General features: G+C 40.4%; 1 protein-coding gene across 4 annotated transcripts in view; it reads right to left on the bottom strand.

Moving 5' to 3' along the window:
* Positions 1 to 318: 318 nt before the first annotated feature.
* fermt2 (FERM domain containing kindlin 2) overlaps positions 319 to 14,874 on the bottom strand; it is a 38,461-nt gene continuing 23,905 nt past the window's right edge. For 2 of the 4 annotated variants that reach the window (XM_040041492.1, XM_040041494.1), the window contains 12 exons: positions 11,675 to 11,900; positions 11,444 to 11,546; positions 10,973 to 11,080; positions 8,904 to 9,038; positions 8,308 to 8,357; positions 7,605 to 7,729; positions 7,320 to 7,426; positions 7,023 to 7,238; positions 4,665 to 4,685; positions 3,277 to 3,401; positions 2,998 to 3,139; positions 319 to 2,634 (listed from right to left, as the gene is read on the bottom strand). In XM_040041492.1, coding sequence (XP_039897426.1) covers positions 2,461 to 2,634; positions 2,998 to 3,139; positions 3,277 to 3,401; positions 4,665 to 4,685; positions 7,023 to 7,238; positions 7,320 to 7,426; positions 7,605 to 7,729; positions 8,308 to 8,357; positions 8,904 to 9,038; positions 10,973 to 11,080; positions 11,444 to 11,546; positions 11,675 to 11,900 — 1,532 coding nt within the window. In that variant the 3' untranslated portion in view covers positions 319 to 2,460. The remainder of the gene's footprint in view (positions 2,635 to 2,997; positions 3,140 to 3,276; positions 3,402 to 4,664; positions 4,686 to 7,022; positions 7,239 to 7,319; positions 7,427 to 7,604; positions 7,730 to 8,307; positions 8,358 to 8,903; positions 9,039 to 10,972; positions 11,081 to 11,443; positions 11,547 to 11,674; positions 11,901 to 14,874) is intronic. The other 2 variants (XM_040041493.1, XM_040041495.1) reach the window with 1 other exon arrangement.

The raw sequence follows: 14,874 nt of genomic DNA, 5'->3' as shown, positions 1-14,874 counted from the left end.
CTAGAGACCCTTGCTTGGATGTCTGCCACCGTGATGGTTACTGGACCCTGTTTCCCTAGTTTCTTCTTTGTTAGTATTGAGTGCAGTCTTAGCAGAACATAGCTTACTGCAGTGTACTGCAAGTACAAGAAACACACTTGTGGGGTTTTTTTTGTTTGGTTTTTTTTTTTTTTTTTAAGAATAGGACGTGTCGACAATAAAATTCCGCGTCGTCGATTATAACGACGAATTGTTGCAGCCTTAATGTCATATTTTACTTTTGTGCAAATGTTATATTGTAATGGCAAATTATGTCAAATCAAGGACAGATACAGGTAATTAAATAAAAATTATTTTATTCATTTTTTTAAATAAATGCATTTTTACAGTCAGAAAACAGAACAGCAGGACATGCACTGCTACTCTTGACACTGAAGGCAAACAAAAAGTCAGAGAAATTAAAAATTAACAGAACAGTTTTCGCTTACCTCTGTTCTTTTTTTTTTTTTTTTTTTTTTTTTTGCTGATTTGTCTCTCCTTCATATGGACATTATTAAATTGCACACTTCAATTGTGTCAAATACCAGACAAATAGTAAGTAGTGAAGTAACCTAAAATGGCATAGAGTCAAACTTGCAGCAAAAAAAGCACATCAATGACAATGTCAGTTCTTTTTTTAAATGAGCTAAAAATGACAGAGCTACAAATGGAAATGTAGAAGAGAAAGCAGAAATGGGGGGAGACAGGGCACAGTGAAAAAGGCTTGTGTATCTGTATTTTAGAAAAATATATATACTCAACAGAACTTCTTAACCAAACCTGGAGTTTGAGACTAGTGTTATCTTCATATATATTCACATATATCTTCATCTGAAACTCAGTAAGACTACAACATGAGCAGGCACATTTACTACACGTGTTGACAGATGGCTTACCTGCAAACCCCCAAAATGCAGAAAAACAAAACAAAACTGTACAATTCTATAAAAATGTTTGTGTTTTTTTTACATTAGTTACAAAAAAAATACTTCATTTACTGATCCTTCATACTGAGGACAGAACAAAAAAAGTTTGCATATTTATTTTTTAAACTCTGTGACCTTTTGCTGGTGTGTACTGATAATAACGATAACAACAACAATAATAATAATAATAATAATAGTAATAATACTATATGGTGTGACAAACAAAACAGCGTTAATGTAAAAGCCAGTACAAGGGATATGTGATAATGTCCCTCCTGTTATGTAGTGTACATGCACTACGCTATGAGACATCAGTGGTTTCAGATCTGAGGATGCCGTTCAAAGCTGACCTAAAACTGTGGTCAGAAAAAGAGCCATAAACAGATGTGTTAATGCTCTCTGGCACAAAATCTGTGCACTTTAAGCTTTGTCTAAACAGAAGACTGCTTACAGTTTGGAAAATATAAAAAGACATGTTTTAAAGGCATGTTAATTACCTTAGTTGAACATTCTAACTGAAAATTTTTACACCTTGCTTTAAAAAAAAACTAGTAGGTGGTTGTAGTCAGCGCTACACTCTATCAACATTTCTGCAGCAAGGACATTTACATCAGCCGGAAACCAGATAACTCAAACCCACTTGATGCTCATGCTGTCGCACTGAACTGTAGTGTGCTCTCATTTTTAGCGGTCTATTAAATACAGAGTACATCTCACAATGTCAAACCTGTCAGCTAAAGCATAATCAACAGAGCGACTCAACAGGAAGGACACAAGTTGTGAGGCAACGACAGAAATCAGAAGCAAAAAAATAAACGGAAAGTTCGGGACAGCTTATTCATAAACAGGACTATATACTGCACAAGTGCACTTACACGTGACTTCAAAGAAAAACCTTTCACAGAGTGGACAGGATGGACATGCAGATCCGATCGACTGACCTCTGCTGTTATAGATACTCTTGATAACCACCTTTTAGGATGAGTAACTGTAGGTCCCTGAGGCACTACAATTACATTTTTTATCTACGTTGTTATGTCAGCCTCTTTAGTCCAGTTCCAAAAGAGAGAGAAAAAAGGAAAGTGAAAAAGAATAAGTGGGGAAAAAAGATTCTTTGGGATTTATTCTGATGTTTGAATGGTGTTAAAGGGTCGTCATGGACGTAAGTTGGTGGCCAGTCCAGGAGGAGAGGAGACAGGTGGTTGTAGGACAACAGACAAACTTAGCTTTCTGCTCAACCACTGGAGTTCATCTGAACTGCATCCACCACAATATTAGTGTTGCAACAAATGACCTTGTCAGCATTAATGCAAAAAAACCTCCAAAAAACTATGACCTTAAAAATAGCGTCAGCCATGGCAATAGTCATGCTGCTCTGGGCTTTTCAGCGCAGACCTAAACAATTAAAAAGAAAAAGTAAAATAAATTCATACATTGAGGTTTCCCCCCGACCTCCAGCCACTCCCCCTCCTGGCCCCTGACCTACAATCATTGAACCCTGGCAGCCTGGAACAGCTCAGACCCAGCCGCTTGTCAGCTTATAGAACATTTCCTCATCTAGAGACTCATTCTGGTCCTTGGCACGCGTGGACAGGAAGATGTAGCCACCAATGAACTCGTGGACCACCTTACAGTCCACTTCGGCGCAGATGAATGAAAGACTGGGCTCGTCTGCAAATTCCACAGTCACCTGTGCACACAGAGCACGTCACATCAGTCACATCAGTCGTTTTTTGGCTGACATAGTCGTTTTATATGTGTGATCAGCTAAGCTAACATCACAACAAGCAATGCAAAGAACTTTCACTGTTGACTTCCACCCTTGTTACTAGATTAATGGATCAACAAATTCAAGTCATTCACTTAATTATCAAACACAATTAAACAAACCAGCAAAATAAATCCAAGAAGGTTAAAAGGAAGCTAAATTTGCCTCTTTGTTTTATAACACTGTGTTAATTTTGTATCTGATCGAATCAGTGTGTCTGCCATATTCCAATAATGTCTTTAAGAAGGTAATACTAAAGGTAAAGCAGTTATGTGGGTTTCCTACCATCTTGATCTCCCAGTTGACGTTCCACTGTTTCATGTTACTAAAGCGCCATGTCTTGATGGCATCTCCGGTGCTGGCGTCCATCCGGATCAAACGATTATAAGTGATACCGATCAGCTCCTCCCGCTTTCCACCCTGGAACCTGCAAAGAAGAAAAGAGTTAGAATCTATTGTGGAATGAAAGTGTGTTGATACAATTACTAAATATGTGACTGTCAGTATGTATGATGAGTTTTTTTTGGATGAAGACACATCTTTAGTCAGTTGTTACAAACATACTTTGCAAGGAAATGAGTGATCCCAAACTCAGGAAGGGACTGCCATGCCTGGATAAAGCGCATCTTGGCCTCGATGAGACTCATTTGGGCCACATTCTGGTGGGCTTCAAGAATCCGGGCTGAAATCTGACAGAAACAAAACCGCACTCATTACACACACGACTTTTTTTTTTAAATGTATTTTTTATTTACTCCCACCATTTAAAGTATTCACAAACAGACACACTAATGACTGTAAACAAATGCATCCCACACACCACACTCTAACAACCCAATGCACCAATTTAACACACACCCAAAGTGTAAACAAGCTGTGGTTAACCCCACAAAGCTTTCAGAGCAGGGTGTCAATAACCAGTGAACGTTCACAGTGAATGTCTACTACGTACAGCTAGAAAACAATTATGAATCCGAGTCTGCTTTAGAGCCCAGACTGAGGTTAATGAGCCAACTTAAGGAAGCTTTCAGGGTGAACTGTGTGAATTGGCATGCATGTATTCACACATGTGTGCCTCCCTCCAGTGGTGCTACATGATTCTTAAGGCTGTAACCTAAACCTTACCATGAGCACAGGAGCAGAAAGTCAAAATGACCACATAGCCCAAAACAAGGATTCTACCATTTCTGTCAGTACATTTAGAGAATGAGTAGTTTCAGTTAATGTGAGCACAGAATATAATTCAGCCACACTTAAACTCCCCTAAAGATAAGTAATCCATCATGGACTGATCATTTTATACATTAAAAAGGTTGCAGTGAAGCTGCCTGAACATCACAGCTTCTCTAATGCACTTGAAAAGCTTTAGTGGTCTCTGCCGGACTGCATTACAATAAAATACGTAAATTAGATTTACCGTGATGGATCACTTATCTTCAGCAGTCTGGGCTCTGCTTTACATATATTAGAAATACATGAACTAAAATAAACATCTAACTAAAGGCTAAACATATTATTAAAAAAAAGAAAGAATAAAATACATTAAACTATTCATCAGTCTAAAAACATTTTCACAAGGGTCTGCTCTATTACATCAGTGAGGCTAACGTTAAATGCTGCATATGGACTGTGTGTTAAATGAGCTAAAACATGCAAAAGACCTGCATGGTCCATTTGTTTCACTCAGTCTGTATATTTATAGCCCCACACCACACAGATGCTCACTTGATACAATTATGTGTTACTTTCTTATCTTGTACACCCCAAAGAACACTGTTAGAGTTAATAACAAGTGACATACAGAAACTATACCATCTACTCTACTATGGCGGCCACTATGACTTGCTATAGTTATTGTTAGGTTTGATAACCCAGATACATAAATTGTTCAGAGTTCAAACAATCATGCAAATATCTAAAGCTTAAAACAGCAGCCAGTGGACACAACTTACCAAGTCCCTGATATAGCCTGGCTGAGGAGGAGAGGTAGGTATGGGAAGATAGATGGGAATGAAGGAGATGCATACAGACAGAAGGAACACAACGTTTGGACAAAGAGAAGAAGACAGTAAGATCACTGTTGAGAGAGGAAAGATAAAAAAAAACCAACAACAACAATGCAGGACATGACTGTAATAACAGAAAGCGGGGAGGAAGGCTGTGGAGCTAAAGGGGCATGCAGCGTTCAGCCAGGAGGAGGAAAGTACAGCTGCAATCAAGGAAATCACACATTTTCACATAAAGGAAGTGGGCAGTGTAACTGCAGATTTTAGGTCAGATCATGCCTGCCTGTTCTTTGTAAACACAATGAGCCATTAAAAAAAAAAAAACCAAAAAACCCTGAAGTCAGTTTCTATGTAATATCTTTGTCAGCCACAAGATGGCGATGTGTGACAGCAGCAGTGAAAGGTGTTGGGCTTCTCCAAGCTCTTTATTTTCTGTTTAAAATAAACCCATTTATCCAGAACCCACCCTGACTCACGTAATCACAAAACTCCTGTGTGCGTGTATCTGGCTGGAGATGCAGCACAGAAGTCTACTCTGACAAATCTTGCAACAGGAAGTCCAGTTTAAGGGAGGTGGGGAGGGGCTGCAGCTGGCCAAAGAGTTAATGGGCTTATCCCAGACAGTTTTCCCGCGCAACATTCCCAAGCATGGCTCATTTCCGGATGTCCCACGCCCACTACATATGTGTGTGTGTGTGTGTGTGTGAACAAGGGACTGTACACCATTACGCTTTAATGTTATGCCCAGGGAGATCATCTATTAGACTGTGTTTGAGTGCGAGACTGGATCTGTGCCAGAAAGGACCACAGACAGACACACATCCTGTGCTATTACTACTAATACTCAAAAAACAAAAAGGGAAAAAAAACCTTCCTATTTAAGCTAGCCCCAGTTCCATGCAATTATTTTGCTACAGAGTGTTTCTTTTCTGTAACCCCCCCCCACAACAAAAAAAAAACCCCTTATCTATTTCTACACCCCTTTTTTGTCACTGGCCACAACTGCAGCTCTGATTAAGTTATACAGCAAGCATGTAAAAAAAATGTAAAGAACTCTAAAATAGTGCAGGAAAAGATGAGCCAAAGTGAGCTAGGACTCTTCTCTGTCTCTCAGTGACATCAGGTAAACTGTAGGTTGGGCAGTAACACACATTTATGGCATTTTTTACCTGACACTAAATCAACTCTTTGATTTTATTTTTTTTATCAGTAGGTTTTGTTATAGATGTGGAAGTTATTTCATGTGGGTGACCCCAAATATATTTAAGGGATTTCCTGACTAAACTAAGAAGATAGCGAGTCAGGCTCAAATAGAAAGACAGAACTGAAACTTTAAATTTGAGCTGTTGTAATTCGGGATTAACTGCTGACTTTTAGTACTGCTGTGTGTTTGATCTCTTAACATGCACATTTCCTCTATGAAAGGAGCATTAAAGAGAAACACTGCTTTGTACTGTGGTAACCTATAGGAAGTTTGCAGCACAGACTAACAAAGTCTAACTTCTCCTAGAGTGTCAATAATTTCTATTTCAACTGCTTTTAATAACATTCCTGGTTTCCTATGGTTCAAACCTGCCTAGATCCTTTCCTGTTCTACGTCCATTTTTACCCCTTTATTCCCTCATTTCTTTGAGCAATTTTTTTCCAGACATCAATGATACTTAAAGTTATGCTTCAGATAATATTTGAGTTGTCACCTGCTGTACCAGCAGCAGCTTCCCAACATCATTCTAGCCTCCTAGCACCACTGTATTTTCCTACTACGATAAGAACAAATCCAGATTGAGTGAATAAGCTACGAGAAGGGAACCCCCTCCCTCACCCATCCCTGACCATGGCAGCTGTGTACTCAGCTGTTCCAGGGTACACAAACACACAAATCTACATAACACTTGAGAACATTCATCGTTAATGATTAAATGTTACACCAGATTATAACGAGGTTTGCTTGTGACCAAAATGCCCAGTCCATAATAACGGGTTTTCTGATCCGTTGCATCTGATATGTATCCATATGACTCTCTGCTCTTTAAGTCCTTTTGTCTACAATCACAGAGCTGAGAACGTGGTGGGTAGAAATGTAGAGAGGAGGAGTAGAGGAACAGGTATTTAAACAACTCAGATGTTAGGAGGACCCCACCTGGAATGAATCAGATGCTTTTCAACCTTTCAACCATGTAATCAGCTTTTCTAAAAACACACACTAGACTAGATGATAACCCTTTTTTTCCCCTTACCAAACATTTCTACCATTTTAACCTCCACATTGCTGTAAACAGATCCAACCTGGACTACATGGCTTACCTGTTTGTTCTTGTACTTCTTCAGGTAGCGCGGAGACACCAGGCATTCTGGGTTGATATCAGTAGCAACTGGTTCAATGGGTAGGTCAGGGTTCATGTGCTGCATCTTAAGGAAGGACAGAATGTTCTGGACCTCCAGGTTGTATGAGCTATCCGCCATGGTCTTCCCCTTGGAGGCCAAGCGGCATGCAGCCATCCAGTGGGCGTACTGTTTCTCCTGGAGATGAAAAGTCATAATTAACCAACTCTAAAAAGGAATAAGACAGCGCATTAAAGGGTGCACCAACTTCAGCCTCACCGTGTCACACCGAAGCCAGATCTCATTCATGCCATCAGCCACAGGGATTAGCAACTTGATGTTGAATTTCTGACCAGAGATGTTAACATCTGGCGTTACCTCACAGCCTACAAAAAGAAAAGCATGGTGCAGGCAGGAAAAAGAGGTCAAGTGTCAGAGCCTGTTCTTTAGACATGCAACCTCAGATTTTTTTATTTGCAGGGAAAAAATAAATGAGCATGACATTGAGGGGGTTTTTTTTGTGTGTGTGTGTGTACTCTTATGCAACTAGGGATGTCTCTGCACCTCTAAGATTCATTTGATGGGAAGGTGTCCCATGTGCCTCCTCTTTACTCTTGTAACAGGAAATTGTGATATCCTTGAATGTGCACCAGTACTGCTTGTAGCCCTTCAACGTCAGTTTCTTGGGTCTAGAGAGGAAAAAAAGCGGAAGACATGTCAGAGTTCAGGTGGGAGAAAAAAAGAAAAAAGGAAAAAACAACCATTTTCTTTATTGGTGGTGAGGAGGAACAGCGGGGGAGGGGAGATCATAAGTACAAAGGAGGGGGAGGAAAAGAAGTAGAGCTTCTCAAGTGCAAAGTCAGCGAGATGAATAGGAAAGAAGCCAGCACTGTGGAAAACCATTAAAAGAGGAAATGCCTCTTGATATCATACCCCCCAGCATATACATTTTATGAGACAACCACCCAAGGGGCCACCTGCCTGTCAGCAAAAGCTTCAAGCCAAAAATGAATATGATTCGAAAGCTTGGTCCAACTATAATCACTCTAGATTTTTTGCCAAAGAATATTTGCAGGCTGAGCTTTCAGGTTGCCTTTTAAGCTCATAAAAAAATAGAAAAACAGGCAACAGGCTTACTTGGCCAGAGAATGGTCCCGCCATAGTCAACAGCTTTTGGATAAAATGTAATCTTGCATAGACTAACATGCAGTGTTTAGTGGTTTTGCTAATAGTAAAGGTGCATTTAACCTCATGGCACTGGACTTACTTGAAGACTTTAACATAGTCTGCTAGCTCAGGAATAGATGTGATGTCACCCTAGGAGAAAGGGGAAAGCTATTGTTAAAATAAGCCTGGAACACTTTAACATACATACATATATGTGAATAAAAGGAAAGAAAAAAAGGGAAAGGATTAAACACAAAACAATGACCTCACACTTGACTTTGTACATTTTCAATGTCATTGCTCAGCACAGTAAGCTGGCTTCTTATGTAATATCTCAGAGGTCAGTTTCCTCTGATAAGCTAAATACATGTTTCAAGAAGTTGTTGTAACAGTAGAGACATATTTTCAGTGGGGCCTTAGAACCCCCAGCTCTTTGTTAGATGCAGAGCTTTTGAATAACTGTGAAATTTTGCACTTCCAGCAAACTGTAGCGCATTGCATTGTCTTTGTGCGTTTCCTGTCATGTTTATGAGTGCTGATGAAAGGAGACTTCGTCACAAGTAGAAACAAAAGCACCTAACCGATGCCAAGATTTCACAATTGGGAAAAACAAATTCACATAATGACGCCCATTTGGACAAAAAGGATGCAGGCAAGCCCAGTGCACACTCAAGCACCAGTGGTTTTGTCTCATACCAGTGTGTTGGAAGTCTTCCCTCCCTCCAAGGTAATCTCCAGATCTGACAGGGCTGCATCCACTTCATCCACCTCCTTCTCACTATTATTCATGTGGTTGTCTGATGACATGATTGACAGCTTGTTGATGTGGTACTGAGAATGAAACAAAGAGCGATGCTCTGGTTAAAAAGAATGAAACCTGCAATCTATTACTAAAGTGTCTATTCCCTTAAAGCTTCCAGGTCTAAAATAAAACACTTGAGACACGGGGATTTAAAGAAAGTGTGAGGTGGAGATAGACTGTTAGCAGCTTGTTATCTGTTGCACCAACATGGTCAACAGTATTGCTTTTTTCTATAAAGTTTTGCTGTGTGCTACCGGTGCATAAACGCTCCAGCTACATCTTATAAAAAGGAAAAACAATCTGCGATAATTGCCATATAAATACTTTAAGATGTGATGGCATTTATGTTAGCAAGTGCTGCCAGCATACACCACTGAGTTTACCAGCTATGCCGTTTTTTTTGGAAGAAGCTGAAGATAAAGAAAGTCGTCTAAAGAAGAGAAGTGTGCTAAAGTTACTGGTAAAGATTCACTGAGGTCAGGCTGTTATAGGCAATGAAATTGTTTTTATCAAGTGTATACTGAATGTAGGACTGGTGCAAGACTGTAGTAAGAGATTGTTCTCTATTACAAACCCCCCACAAACAAACCCATCAGTGAGTCACAGATACCAAATTTAGCTTGTAGATAAATGGTATTTATAATGTCACCCCATCAGCAACCCCCACCAATATATGAATGAACAGCTGTCAAGAAAGTGAGCGATACAATGCAGCGTTTGATAGAGATGTGAGGATTTAGCTGGCTAAGGCTTCATATTGTAGGACAAAGGGCTTGCCATGATGTCCAATCCTCTGGCTCATCTTTAAAAAATGCAACTCTGTGAAGGAGTGTTTCCCATTTTCCTGTTTGTTTGTGTGTTACTTCTTTATCTGCTGAAGTACTGACTACAACCTGTGTCCCAAGTCCATGACTATGAGGTCAATCACTAATCTTGACCACTGATTACCTCATATTTGAGAACTACCATAGTGATACATCCGGGTGACAGCATGCTAAGTCCAGCCAGCTGCATACCAGAGTTGGACAATCATTGCTCTTTATTTAGACCTTAGTATCTGTCAACAGTGAAACCTTAGCTAAAAGCCAAGACTGAAACGCAGTAGTAGCTACTAAAGTGCTAAAAGATAGGCAGCAACAGTCTACCTACCAGCCCAAACACCCAACTTAGATTAGCATCTCTCCCAGTGCAGTGTAAGAAGAAACCAGTGAAGTGTAATTACAACTGGTCAGACGAAACAAACCTAACACCTCAGAGTGAAAGAGTGGGAAAAGGAATGTGAACAGGTCTACAAGACCTTGTCTTTCTGGGGTGGGTGGTCTGAGGTATGGGGTCCTGTGCTCCAAGATGCCCTATAATTACCCTCAGGGTGAAGACAGGGTGGCGTCCTCAGGTCTTGGCACCCACAGTTTATGAGGGTCAGAAATAGAAGGAACACCACCCCAATGGTACATGAGGAAACCTAGGGGTGTAAAAGAGCTTCAAATCTGTACATCACTCCCATTCGAGCCAATATCCATTCTAGCGACTGTCATTTCTACTGATCTACTTTGAACTTGTCTCAAAACTCAATAATCCAATGCCACCAGTGCCTTTAAAGTCCACCCAGACCAAAATTGTGTTTCTGTTTTACCGAGAGTCACGTAATAATTCTTGGGTTCAAACTGTTTGACGAGTACACTTCTGTAATAAGAACCTCTCTTTAAATCTAAAAGCCTAAGTACTTTGTTATTAGTATGAACTAAATAGGAAACAATACACAATAATCAAGATTTAGCCTGCATGCTGCAACAGGGCTTTCAGCATTACAGCTTCACTCTGAGCTGCAATCCTATCCAATTCATTACCTTGAAGCTGAGAAGAAAGCGTGCCTTCCACCCAATAAAAAAAGGTCAGCGTTTCTTTAAATTTCATACCTTGCCAACTTAAACTGTATCAGTACGCAAACACTCAACCTTCTTACCTGGAGGGCAGCAAACATCATCATTTCCTCCTCTGTGCATTCAATTTCCTCCAGGAGAATGGCCCACTTGGCCTGTTCATAGAGCTGGTTCACTCGAATGGCATCATACTGTGGGCACATCAAACCATATTATTGAGCAAACTGGACAACTTTGAATGCAGTGATGTCAAAGGTAAAGGTTGTATGAGATTAATGATACAAAAGTATCAAATAACTAGTCTTTCAAACGCCCCATTCAGGTCATCGGTACCAGATATAGAACGTAAGCTCTACAGGCCAGTGTTAAACAAATATTTTTACCCAAATCATGCCAACTAATGGCTGGATGTATGCCTGCTTACTTTATGATTATAATAACTTATATCTGGTGCTTTTAGGTTATGATGATACAGAGCTATTCGGCATGGCAGGGTCTCAATAATTATCTCAACTGACTACAATGTGCTGTAGTGCTTTTTCTGTGTGATTTACCTTTGGATTGAGGTCAAAGAAGCTGTGATATTTAAACCTCAGCAGCAGCACCTCATTCTCCTTTACATCCTGCTCCATGAGAGACCTGGACGAGTCCAGCCACCTGTACAAACAGGGATTACAGCTAATTAGAATATGTTATTTTTTCACACAACATGAAAGCAGTCTCTTGTAAATGTTGTCTGTTAACGGCCTTTTTTTAACTAAACCACTAGGCAAAGTTTAACTCACCCCTGATTGATTTTGGCTTTGTCCAGCAGGGACTGGGGCTTGTACAGTTTGACCAGAATGTCTGGTGAGGAGATTGGCTGGCTCACAGCAAGGATGCTGGGATTGCCCTCTGACAGGGGACTGTCTCCGAACCAGGCGGAAGTTGGTGACAAAGGGCTGCCGTCCCTTGAGTCATAGGTGGGGGTCATGGTCTTACTGTATAAGCCTGGACTAGAGTAGATGCTCCCTGAAAAAAGATAACCATCAGTTATTCCCTTGAGGAGCCAGAAATACAAACCTAACACAAAAAACTTCCAAATACTGACACTCACAATCAAGTTAAGTACACATAAGTCACTAACACAGCATTGAGGGGGAAGAGTGAAGACTTCTCAGCACACGCAAATGCAGCCTAGCTTGACCAGTTAGTGGTCAAAAACACCATGTGACTACCAGCACAAACTTTGCAGATGAGTGACTTCAACACCACCCTCCTGCTGATGGTGGGGTAGATGTTGATCAGCATGCAGATGATGCACAACATGATCAGGTTTACCCATTTACTTACAGACCAAAAGAAAAACCAGCAGGAATGCACTGCACACAGCAAACTACAGCACAATTTACCCACGAGAAAGAAAGAGAGTACAAAAATAATGGAGGAGAATACATTGAATATCTTTTAAACATGTTAAAGGAATATAACTAAATAAAAAAAACCTTTGATAAACTAAGTGTCTAAGCAACTTAAATGCTGAGTTATATGTATATTTGGTCTGCAGTGTTTTAATTTGGGAGTCTGGCTACAAACAAAAGCCCCCAAAGTGAAGTTATTTGCATTTCCTGTTAGTCCAAGTTCCAAAGTATTTTCATTCCCCTCCATTCCAACTCTCCCTCTGTAGGGTCAAGCAACACTGGCTAAACCATTAAACCCCTTCTGAAATGAGGAAGTGGGCTTGGTTTCTGTATGTGAGTGTGCATGTGGATGTTTATGTTTGCAAACTGAGGTCATGAGAACATGTTGCTGGCTATGGCCTCCCCTTCCTTGTGGGGGAGGGTGATCAGTGGTTCTTTCAAGGTTTTCCTCCCAATGCAAAGTTCATCAGGTCAAGAAGACTTATCCTATCACCCGTAGGGTCCCCTGGGGAATGCCAAATATCTAGGGAAAGTGTGTATAAATTGAAAGCTGGAGTTCCATTAATAACACAAAGGAGCCTCCTCCATTCTGTTTATTGAATCTCAAATGCTGGTGCAAAAACAAAGAATGCTAACATGACTTTACTCCCTAATACTCCCACACTAGAGATTCATAGAGGGCTTAGATGGAAGGAGCAGGACCACCATCAGCTGTTGAGACTACGAGTAAACCATGGGATGGTGGTCAATAAATGAACTGTCATGGATTTGGTTTTTACAGCGCTCCTGTGTGGGCTGCTATTTGAAGCATGCAGATAGGATTATAAGCATGTGATTTTAATTCTGAACACAAGTTTATGGGTAAAAACACAAATGTCCTACATAGAGCTGGGCGATAGAACGATAACGATATGTATCGCGATATAACTTTTACTCGATAGAGAAATTAAGCTATCGCGATAGACCTCGCCGCTCTTTTTTTTTTTTTTTTTTTTTAAAGAGGACAAAAGGTCAGCCAATCCAAATTAAGTAGCGCAGAGCCGAACCAGTCACAGCCGCAGCGTCACGTCGCGTGACTTGTTACGTACAGCACAAGTGCCAAGCCGCACGTGTGTTTGTTTGGGAAGCAGCCAGCGGGTAATGGAGCCAATGAGTGTGCCGACTAGAAAAATCAACCGAGCGTGACCGAAGAGAAAACAGATGATGGTTCCAATGCCGGAGAGATTGTCGAACGGAAGAGCCATACAAGTTCCGTAGTGTGAAGGTATTTCGGCTATTTCAAGTCTGACAAAAAACAGAGTAGCGTGCACTGTAAATTGTGCCGAAAGCAAGTCTGGAAATACAATAAACTGGTGCATGCGTCACACTGTGCGCCACGTTATTGTTTCGGTGAAATGAATTTCTACAATACTGGTACTGTTAATTCTACTCTCTGCAGTGTTTAAATGCTTACATATACACACAGTTACTGTCCCTCCACACATACGACTCGGTTCTGCTTCTATGCCCCAGCTTTGTTTACTTTTTCCCACCGAGGCTTCTAGACTTCTGATTGGCCAACATTTCTGCACGGTTAGGAATCTAGCGCCACCTGCTGCTTTGGCATGTTCATAGCAGCGTTTTCCTTCATTTCTGCCTTTATGTGTGGACGGGATTATTTTTTTAAAACGAAAACGGAAAATCTCCGTTTTCAAAAATACCCGTGTACGTGTGGACGTAGCCTCAGTCTCTGACTGTAAGCGCTAATTCGTCATTCGGCTTTTGTCAGACTAAAGTAACTGTTAAAACTGTTTGAAAAGCTAAGCTATACAACAAGGAGAGATTGAGAATTTCCTTTTAGTTCTCAGTTTATTTGATATTGACAAAAGTTAGTCAGTTTTGTCTGTTCTTCTGTAAAAACAAACTAAGATTTATTTTTAGAATTAATATTTGTTTCTAAGTGGAATTGACAATTTAGTCGTCTGTTTCGTTTGTTCTATTTTGAAACTTAAACGCTTTAGTGGCTGCCTTTTGTGTAGTTTGCAATATTTGCCTTTATTTATCTGAAAAAGTCTCATGTTCCTTAAGTACATCTACCCTGTTGAACTTATTATGGGAAATAAATATTTAAATAAAAACAAGCTGCTGGTTATTTCACATTTTACTTGTGAGCAACGGCACATTTAAATCTTACAAATATAGTTATTTGGCTTATATCGTGATAGATATCGTTATCGCCTGAAATGAAAAAAACATATCGTGATATGAAAAAATCTCATATCGCCCAGCTCTAGTCCTACATATAACTTGCCCGATAACAACCATCTCATATCTGCATACTCAAGCAAGTGATTGGCTATCCTGCAGGCACAGTGAGCAGGCCCCTGGAGTAGCTTTAAGAAAAGTGAGCAATGAGCTAATCGCTAAAAGGGCGCAAAGCCTTTGTCATGACACCACCCGAATCAGCTGACTTCCTTAGGAGGACCAGTCAGGTGACTCGGTTGCTAGTCCCAAATGCTACATATGTCATGTGACCTTAACACACCAGCTGTGGGGTGTAGAGAGGAATAAGGAGGCAATGCTGAGGAAGCAGTGCTGAAAAGAAA

This window comes from Simochromis diagramma, unplaced genomic scaffold (genome assembly GCF_900408965.1).
Source record: "Simochromis diagramma unplaced genomic scaffold, fSimDia1.1 OVJJ01000304.1, whole genome shotgun sequence".
Taxonomy (NCBI): Eukaryota; Metazoa; Chordata; class Actinopteri; order Cichliformes; family Cichlidae; genus Simochromis; species Simochromis diagramma.
Note: the sequence above shows the minus strand (reverse complement) of the source record. Positions and strands in the feature narration are given on the sequence as shown.